The 10,341-nt window shown below is 42.0% G+C and overlaps 1 protein-coding gene across 1 annotated transcript in view; it reads right to left on the bottom strand.

The window, feature by feature from the left end:
• Positions 1–2,085: 2,085 nt before the first annotated feature.
• BARX2 (BARX homeobox 2) overlaps positions 2,086–10,341 on the bottom strand; it is a 54,819-nt gene continuing 46,563 nt past the window's right edge. The window contains exons 3-4 of the mRNA XM_074936693.1: positions 4,852–4,936; positions 2,086–3,312 (exon numbers count right to left, since the gene is read on the bottom strand). Coding sequence (XP_074792794.1) covers positions 3,061–3,312; positions 4,852–4,936 — 337 coding nt within the window. The 3' untranslated portion in view covers positions 2,086–3,060. The remainder of the gene's footprint in view (positions 3,313–4,851; positions 4,937–10,341) is intronic.

Genomic DNA, 10,341 nt, shown 5'->3' with positions numbered 1-10,341 from the left:
CTTGATTCAGCCTTGAACCCAAACCCTGAATTCTAACCTAAATCTGATCTAGATCTGAAATGACTTGACCAATGTTACCCAGCAGGCCACTTGCAGAGTGAGGGATAGAGCTCACGTCTCCTGAGTTCCAGTCTATCCAGTAGGCCACACTGCCTCTCATACTGGGTCTTGATGAAGGTGGGATCTCTGAATATTAGGGTCTGATCGAAGCCCATTGAAATCAATAGAAAGACTCCCATCAATATTCATGGGTTTTGTACCAGCTGAGCAAATACTGAACAGTAATTTAGGCAAAAGTAGTTTAAAGTTTATAAACTACCTGGCTTTGACAGTGTTCTCTCCTCTTTTGATTTGAGTTTGTTTTCTATGAACTTTCTAGAGGTCGAGTTCGCTGGCATGAAGAATGGTGGAAATGACTGATTTTAAGTGAATATCAGAATATTTGTAGAGTAAATGTTGAACTCGTAAATATAAATCACACTGGAAAGCTAGATGCAAAGAATGATGCTCATCCAAAAGAAGAACAGAAACTGAGTGATTTATGGATGCATTCAAAAATAACCAGTGCAGTTAAATATTAAATACTCACAGCAAATAATTCACAGTGATTAGAGCTGGATTAAGATTTTTCCCACTGAAAAATGGCATTTTGTCAAAAACAATTTAGAAGGGGGCAGGGAATGTCATTTTCTACGCTCTTAGTTTTTCAATAGGAAATTTTAAAGCCAAACAAATTTTTGTTTTGTTTTAAATTGACGTTTTAGTTTTGTTATAGGTTTTTGAAAACTGAATTTTTTTTGAAACTTCAGATTTTTGATATTTTTGTCCCCCTCTCCTTTTATTTTTATTTTTTTGATGGGCTCTTTTTTTTTCTTTCAATTTCCCTTTTTCCATTGTCACATTTAAAAACGTCCTGAACTTTGAGAAGTTAGACTGAGGAAAGGAAAAAACTTTAAAAACAAACCGCCCTGAATGTTTTTTCATGGCATGGCACTGAGTGGCAAAAAAAAGGGTGGACAATGAAATTTCAAAATTTTAGAAATTCAGCATTTTTTAAAAAAAGTTTTGAAAAAAAGGAAAAATTGTTCCATTTCCAACTTTGCAAAATGGAAATAACTGACATTTTTGTGAAGTTGTTGTTATCAGCTCCACAAAGGATTTGCACATCAAAAATAATTCAGCAAAAGATTCTGAATTCCAAATAAACTTGACAAACTGCTAGACATGTACAGACACTTGGCAAATAGAAAGGTGAAATTCATCAGGTAAACTATTCACAGCAAATTATGTTTCTAATTCTAGTCTGCACAGAAAACGATTGGATTTGAGACATTTGAATACATTTCTTTTACAAAATTTTGAAAAATTGACTTCCTAGTAGTCATAGATTTTTAAGGCCAGAAGGGACCAGTGTGATAATCTAGTCGGACCTCCTGCATAACACATGTCATAGGACTTCCATGTAGTAAGAACACCAGAACAAGTCATTACTTGTGATTGAACTCGAGCATATGTTTGAAAAACACCCAGTCTTTATTTAACTTCCAGGGATTCACCACAACATATTGTGCCTACATTCTAGCTGATAGGACAGATACCAGACTTCTGGCCTTCCACCCTTATACTCATTCCTTTTCTTTTGCATCGCCGAGTGTTTGGTGACTTTGTGGAACGGGCACCTGTTCAAAAATTTTGAAAAATTTCAGCACAACCCCTAAAGTAGGAAGGATATCTGTGATTAAGACACAAGGTTACAAGTTAGGAGATCAAAAGTAATATCCTCATCCTTTTCTGCCATATAAAAGGGCAGGAGAGGTGTAAAGGGGCCCCAAATGCCGTATCTGTCTGGTGGAGGATCCTCCCAGCACAGGAACGTGAAGACAGCTGTAAAGCTTCCCCCTCACTCCCCGAGGACCACCTTGGTCCTGACGCTGCCTCTGCTGACACTGCCTGACTCTGTCTGTGCTAGTGTGACACACAGAAGAAATCCTCTGTCTAGGATTTGGAAGAGAAATGACACGGAGTCTTATTTATATATTTAATTTTTAATTAAAAAATAAAGGTTATTTTAATACATCTCTTGCAGCCTTCGGGCAAAATGCACCCTCAACAAGACTTTAGGAAACATGATGCATATCTAGTCTTGGCACACAGGTCTTAAAAACAAATGCGAACTTTCTTCAGCCGCTTCTTAACTCCATTACTCTCCCCTAACCCTGAAAACATTTAAATGCTTCTTGGGGGGAAAAAAAATACAAACCCTACAATAATTAGAAATGGGTCTGAAGCAAAAATCCCAGTTCTGGAGCAGCTTGAAATCCAAACTGTGATCTCAATCCAGATTTTACCCAGTGGCCTTTACCTTTATAAAGGTTTGCCCCACAACCCAGATCTGATCACCTCAGACCTCCAGGAGAGATCTGAAATCTGAATCATGACCTGGGTCTGAATCTTGCACCTATCTTTATAATGGGCTGAACCAAAACCCTAGGTCTGTGCATCCTCCAAAAAACTGTTTCACTTGGGCCCATGCCTAACAGAAATAAGTGCTGGTTAAATGAGAAATCGTGCTGTAAAAGTTCCCCTGTTCCTGGCAGTCGCTGCCTTGAGGCCAGACTAAGTACTCTGTCCATTTCTACCTTAAAAGGCAAAGATACGGCCAAGCGAACACACCGAACCCTCCAAGATGGTCATATCACTACACAACCACCTCCCACGGCATGAAAGGAACCCTGGGCTTTTCCTGATTCTCCAGGCTGTCTCACATTTCTAGACACAGTTTCTTCTGGAAGATAGCTGTAAAGTACTCAGGCCCCCTTGTCATCTGCAGGAAGGACTTAGACATGCTGTTGGGAAGGGAAAGACTATCACCATATGCACTGGGTTTCTTTGTTCCACGGTGGCCCATGCTGGTTGATTCCCAATGGCACAAAGTGCACAAGCTCCTGACTTATACACAAGGTCTTTTTGTTTTATTTATTTATTTATTTTTGTTTTTCTCTTTCCTTTTTCTGTGGTTTTTTTTTCTTTTTTTCTTTTTTTTTTCCTGTTTTTCCTCTTTTAACTTGAGGGCGTCGTCTCCTCTGGGGAGGGCTCCACTTTGTGCTCCGGAGACTTTTCCGTCTCCAAGGAGACTTCAGGCTTCTCCTCTGTCAATTCAGGCTCTTCTGGGGCCTGAGATGTCTCGAATATCTGCCTCTGAACTTGGCTGTTCATCTTTTCCTCTGCCTCAATCTCTTCTGAGGTGGGGATGGAGTTTTTCTTTGGGCGGCCTTTGGGCTTTGTCGGAGCTTCCTGTCCACCTTTCAGTACCTGGAACAAAGATAATAAGTGTTTGGACCATTCTGAAGTGCACTAGTGTCTGCCATCCAAGTTCCTGATGGTACTTTTAACATTAGGATGAAATCTATCCCTGTTCAAAGAGCGGGCCCAAGGTTTAGGCACCCTTACCTCCTACTCCAGACTCAAGTAGAACTTAAGTGATGTGTAGGCCTTGTGGGACTTAAATGGGCCTTAATTAATTTAAATGGAGGCAAGTACAAACCCAGAAAACACTAATATCTCAGACTTTACGTAGGGTCCTGAGTTCAAGGCGGGTTGTAAAGGGGTCTCAATACAGGGTTGCCAACTTCCTGACCGAACAAAACCAAACACCCTTGCACCGCCCCTTCTCCAAGGCCCCACCCTGCTCATACCATCTTCCCCCCTCCCTCTGTCGCTCGCTCTCCTGCATCCTCACTCACTTGCTCATTTTCACCAGGCTGGGGAGGACTTGGGAGGGACCCAACTCTCAATACAGCACACGTACAGGCTTGTCCAAAATTCAGCTCCCTTACTGAGATTTTCTTTTCATTCTTAGCTTAAGTAACAACAATCAAACCTCAGCTTGAGTTTCCAAAGTGAGTTTTTCTCCTCCCTTCAGCTCTCTCTTGTCTCTTAGAGACTCAATCCTTTTTACTCCTGCTTTGGAACTAATGAGACCCACCTGGTCTTCCTACCAGGATGAGTCAGCAAAATAGCTCTGCCACCTCTATTATCTCCATTTTGCACACAGCGGAACTGGGGCAAAGAGAGGAAGCAACTTGCCTAAGGTCATGCAGTGAGTCAGTGACGGAACCAGAATAGAACTAATGGGACCTGACTGCCCTTCCTTTCCTCTAATACAATACAGGACAGACACAGTGTGTTGTCATTATTGTAGCTGGAGTGATGTATTGGACAAGTGGACATTCTAGATGTTTTTTGAAGGACAGGGAGGAGGCTTGGTGTATACTAACTGAGAAACTGCATGTAAAGGCTTGAAGTTGGGAGTGCATGAAGGAGATAAAGGGAAAAGTCAGAAGAGAAATGTGGGCAGACCATAGGGAGCAGGAGCAGGTGTACAGGAAGAGTTGGAGGCAGGGTCAGAGTTAAAGACAGCTTTAAAAGTGGGAAGCAGGGACATCACTTATCAAAGCTGGACTTAGCTTCATTGAGTTGAAGTTTCTTTATGGTCCAGGTGCACGCCCAATTCCCACAAGCAATAAAGACCCCAGGGTTGCCAAAAAATGAAAAGGGAGAAATTTCTGCTCCTCCCCCTTTCGTCCCTTTGCTTTGAATCCGCACTGCTATCCATGGCCAGTCTCACCCAACATACATTCAGCCATGTGAGCCTTTTGAGCAACCAGTTAGCAGTAACAAACTGAACTTTAAAATTCTGGACCAGATCCTCAGCTGGTGTAAATCAGCATAGCTTCATCGGCAGAATTTATGCCAAAGACTTCCAATTGTACACCCAGATTTACTCCAGCTCAGGATTCATCTCTCTGACATTAGATTGGAGGCCTGGTTGGGAACCTTTTGATCTCTTACCATTTTCTTCCACTTCATCCTGCGGTTCTGGTACCAAGTCTTCACCTGGAGCTGAGTCAGCCCCAGTGACTGGGCAAGGTCCAGCCTAGAAGACAAGAGATACAGAGACTTGACAAAGGAAATGAGTCCAGATGCACTGCAGTAGCCAATCCCTGATTGTATCCTATAGAGAGAATGGGGGGCTCACATACAATGAAGTAAATTCCAGAAAAAGATCGCTATCAGCTTCTCCTCACTCGTCTTTTCTCTCCAGTTCAGAGGAGAATTACAAATCAGTATAAATAGTCATGATCCAAATTTAGGATCCAAAGAAGTATGGTCTTATGGAAGAAGCAAGAATGATCTTGTGGTTATGGCGCAGAATAGGGAGATAGGATAGCTGGTCTGTTTCCATCTCTTCCTATGTGTTTTGTTGGGCAAGTGAGTGAGGACAAAAGTTCAGTCATCCAGCTGGAGACAACTTGGCCCTGATATTCAGCACCTCTGAAAATCAGGCCTTAGGTGTCTCAAGACAGCACCCAAGAATTCACACCCAAAATCAGAGGCCACCTTTGAAAATTTTGGCTGTCTTTATTGTGCTTCACTTTCTCTCTATATAGACTGGAGATAAGGATGCTTTCTAACCTCAAAAAGGTGTTGTGTGTCTGAATTTATTAATTTGCTGATATTACAACGATGAGAGCTCTAGAAATGCCTATAAATAAATTTGTGTGTGTTGGGCCTTCCGGGGAGCTACAGTAAACAGCACAAATGCTTATCCTAACTTATCTGGGCCAAACCTCCAAATCTGTAGTGGTTCCTTTATGACTATTAATCTATTTATTTCTTTACAAAACCTGAGATCTGGAGATCCTGGGCCAAATTCATCCCTGATGAAATTCCTTTATTTGTCACTTAAATGAGAACAAATCTCGACCTAGTAGTGCAGTGGAGCTGCATTCAGGATGAATTTGGCCTTATGTGATTCAGAAATTTTAAGTAGAGCTGGGCAAATGTTCTGCAACAATGTGAAGCTATGCAAAACTCAGATGGGTTCAGGTGCAAACATGGAGTTGCATCTAAACATATTTTAGGTCCTGTGAACTTTCTGTTGACCTTTTGGTAGCCCCTGAAACAACATGTTGTATGTCCCTGAAACGGCTTTGGAAACACGTTTTCCAAAGCTGAGTTTTTTATAACAAAAGTTGTGATCCAACTGGATAGATAGTGGGGACAGTCACACACACCTATATTCAAATACCCTAACAAACAAACCCACACGTGCTTTCCCCACTTTGGGTCCCCTTTGCAGTTAAAGGGGCTGATTTTCCATCTCCTTATACCACTCACCGTACTGAATAGCTGAGGTATTGAAGTCAAAGGAGCTACATGGATGAGTTTGGGAGATCAGAATCAAGCCCACAGGTTCCAGACACTATCCCATCTGCACTCCTTGGCTTCTAATTAGCCATGCAACTAAGTAGCTCACCATGCTCCTCAATGTAGCCCCAGTCGAAGGACACAAGAGTGAGTGCAGATCTCAATCCATGCCCTTGCCACTGCGTTACCAGCTCATGAGCTCACATGGGAAATATGTCTGCTTGACGAACTCCTGCCAGGAAGCCTGTGTCTTGTCACACCTAGATTACCTGTAACCTTTACAACCTCTCTCCATGTGCATTAGCCTAGGAAACCAAAGAAACAAATAGAGAGAGAGAGAGAGAGAGAGAAAGGAAGAGCTAGGGGAGCAGAGATTGCTCATCAGTCTTGGTCATGTACAAAGTCAAGAAACCTTCATGTCTCTAATTAATTCAGCAGCCAAGATTGCTTTGATTGATGGTGTCACTCAGCTGGTCACATGAGGCAGTGCTGAGCCAGTCAGCACAACCCCTGAGCCTTAGGGGATAGAGAATCATGCCAAATGGGCCAGATATCAAAAGAGCCCAGCATGCTGGGTACTGAGCTCTTTCAAAAAAAAAACATGGCGTACGAGTCACTATGGGAGCTAGTTAAAATTTGACCCCATTTAGATGCTTAGATGGGAGTTGCACTCATTTGAAAACCTGTCCTTGCTTGTGGGTGCTAAGTGTTTGAAAATCTGGCCCAATGTGACCTGTGCTTTGGTGACATGCGTCATCAGATGAAAAAAATAAGCATATAGCTTAGAGGCAGGCTTGGCAGAATTCCATATGTATTTTTTCCTTTTGACAGATAATATTTATTTGTAAGCTTTTTGTATTGTTAATCAATTTAAATTTTCACAGTTGCAGAAAATTATGGGGGGGAGGGCCAGGCAAAAGGGGGCAGTCACACAATAATAATTTAAATGACAGATGTTGTCAAGATTCACAAAGCTAAAGCTTTATAAATGTCAAGATCACGTCAAAATATACAAAGTAAAATGTCCTGAATCAAACGATAAAAAGTTCTCTAGCAGGATTTTTCTTACTTTGCCTATCTGTAAATTTTGTTTATTATCTATGGCTGGGGGGGGGGGGGGGATGGGATTTAGTCAGTTTGTGTGTGTACAGTGAAAACAACATTCACTGACTGATAAAAATCGAATCCTTCCAACCTTAGGCCTTAAAAATTGTTTAAACTAGGGGTTGGTGACACATGGGGTTTAAGGTTTTGTGAACCTCTCAAACACTTTCTTTAGGTTTGTAAAGCTACTCTCTGTGTTAACAACCTTTTCTCCTGTAATTTAAACCAACAACTTTCTCCCCACACACCCCGACACATGGGTGATTCAAGTTCTTTAAAACAAACCAAAAAAACCCCTCCTTTTCTTTTTTCGCTAACGAGAGGCACGTGTAATGCATTTGGCACAGAATAAACCCAAAAAGTTAGGCTGACATGATATGTGAATCTCAAATCACTTTGTAAATAATAATACACTAAGCCTCAGAACTCCTTACATGAGGTAGATCAGTAGTTACAAAAAGGGAAACTGAGGCACAGAGCAGTGTGGCAATTTGTCCAAGATTACCATACAACAGGTTAGAAACAGAGCCTGAAACAAAATTCAAGCGTCCTGGCTTCCACGCCAATGAGGTGTCCATTGGAAAACACTTCACAGAGCCACATTGCCTCAAAGGGTAGTCTCAGATCTCCTTTGTGAGGGTTCCAGACAAACGGCAGTCAAACAAGCCTAATTCAGTATAACTAGAGCTGATCGGGAAACCCAGACACTTCTCCCCCCCCTTTTTTTAAATTACTTTTTCTACCTTTTTTCAACTGGGAAAATTGGGGGGGTGGAGTAAAAAGTATGTGAAATGGAAATGAAAACAAATTTCACACTTTTTTCCAACTGAAAACAAATTGGAAAATAGTGAAAAAGTACATGAACATTTTAGAAAACAGTTAAAAATGTGAAAAGTGGGTTTTTTCCTCACTTTCCTTTGCTTTTTTTTACCTTTGCTCCCTTTTTCTAATGTAAAAAAAAGAGAGAGAGAAATGGGTAAAACTTCCCCAATCCAAAAGCTGAAAATGAACAGCTGAAATGTTTTATTTCCCAAACCTGAAAGGAAACTACATTTTAAGTGAAAATGAACATGTCATTTAGACATACATTGATTCAAAATGAAACAAAAATGTTCATTCAGCTTAATGTTACTGTTTTAGGGGTCACCAAATGAAATCAATAGGCAGCAAGTTTAAAACAAACAAAAGGAAGCGTTTCTTCACACAATGCACAATCAACCTATGGAACTCTTTGCCAGAGGATGTTGTCAAGGCCAAGACTATAACAGGGTTCAAAAAAGAACTAGATAAGTTCATGGAGGATAGGCCCATCAATGGCTATTAGCCAGGATGGGCAGGGATGGTGTCCCTAGCCTCTGTTTGCCGGAAGCTGGGAATGGGCGACAGGGGATGGAACACTTGATGATTCCCTGTTCTGTTCATTCCCTCTGGGGCACCTGGCATTGGCCACTGTTGGAAGACAGGATACTGAGCTAGATGGACCTTTGGTCTGACTCAATATGGCCATTCTTATGTCATTTTTGTTTTAGTTTTTGGAAAACAAAACACACTGATTTAAAAATGAATATTTGGGGGTTACGTTTTCCAGTCAGAAATCGGAACAATTAATTAAAATTTCCATGTGGAAAATTTCAGTTTCACCAAAACCATATTTTCCAAAGGGGAAATTGTAAGGTATAAACATCTCAACCAGCTCTAAATATAAACATAAACAGTACTGGTCAAGAGACACTCAGGGAGAGATTGAGACCTTCCCTACTGGCGGCTGCTGTGAGGCTGTTGCTCAACAAACCCAGCTCCCCCTTACACCTCTTGTTTATGGGCTAGTCACAGTCACCATCCTCTATGTTCCCTGAGGGCAAAGACTGCTCCAGTCTAGTGCTCATAGTGGAACTAGCTTCTCTAGAGGGGTTGGGTGATGGGCAGGTTTCTGCCTCCACACCCACACCTGCACTAGCCAGTGGAACTGAGCCAGCATGGGAGAGGGAAAACACGCTGTGCCCTTTCAAAGGGTGAAGCAGGGGGAAAAGCTTTGCTCTCTATTCCTTGCATGTATCTCTCTGCATAAATACATGCTGCTATGCACATGTATTGAGCCCTCTCTTTATATAATGCTCGCGGTATGTGGTTTCCATTCATTCATTCTATTCAGGTCACCTTTGATCCTGGGAAAAGTTAGCCTTGAAATCGAATCCGGTCTTCTGCCCAAGTCCTCCACCAATGGCAAAGTCATCTTTCTCAGTCCAGAAGACGTCACAGTTCAACTAGAGAGAGCTCAGCACCGCAACGGCTGAGCAGCCCTTCTGCTACCTCTGCTTTTTCCACTTTAAGGAACATTTTTGTCCTGTGTCTTTTTAAAGTAGTCGTGATAGGCAATGCCACGGGAGAGACTCTCCCCTCAGTGCAGAAAGCCCGTGCTAGTCACGGCCAAAGTGTCCTCCAACCAGCCCTTGCCATGCATCACTGTGCCCTGATCCATTTGAAATGAATAGAAGTAAACTAAGGAGGAGCCAGATATAGTTTCCAGGATGTCCCCTCGCCTTGGAAAAGCTACTGTAGTTCAGAGACAGTCTTTAGTATTTAAAGACAATGTTAAAAGGTACCCGATGAAGCAGTATGTAAATGGAGATCACGTTTCTTTACGGGAGTCACACATGCACTTTGCACTGGGGTCAATGACTGCACCCAGTGCTAGCCACTGGAGAATCAGGCCCCCGATGTGCGACTTACACGACCATATACATCACTGCTGACAGTTCAGCCTAGAGGTCTGGGGATTTGTTTATAAACAAACTAGGGAAATGCAACCGAGATGAAGCTACTATAAGATGGGTAAAACACTTGTTGGAAAACAATTCCCAGAGAGTAGTTATCAGTGGTTCACAGTCATGCTGGAAGGGCATAACGAGTGGGGTCCCGCAGGGATTGGTTCTGGGTCCAGTTCTGTTCAATATTTTCATCAATGATTTAGATAATGGCGTAGAGAGTACACTTATAATGTTTGTGGATGATACCAAGGTGGGAGGG

This window comes from Natator depressus, chromosome 22 (assembly GCF_965152275.1).
Source record: "Natator depressus isolate rNatDep1 chromosome 22, rNatDep2.hap1, whole genome shotgun sequence".
Classification (NCBI taxonomy): domain Eukaryota; kingdom Metazoa; phylum Chordata; order Testudines; family Cheloniidae; genus Natator; species Natator depressus.
This window is presented reverse-complemented; position numbering and strand designations above follow the sequence as displayed.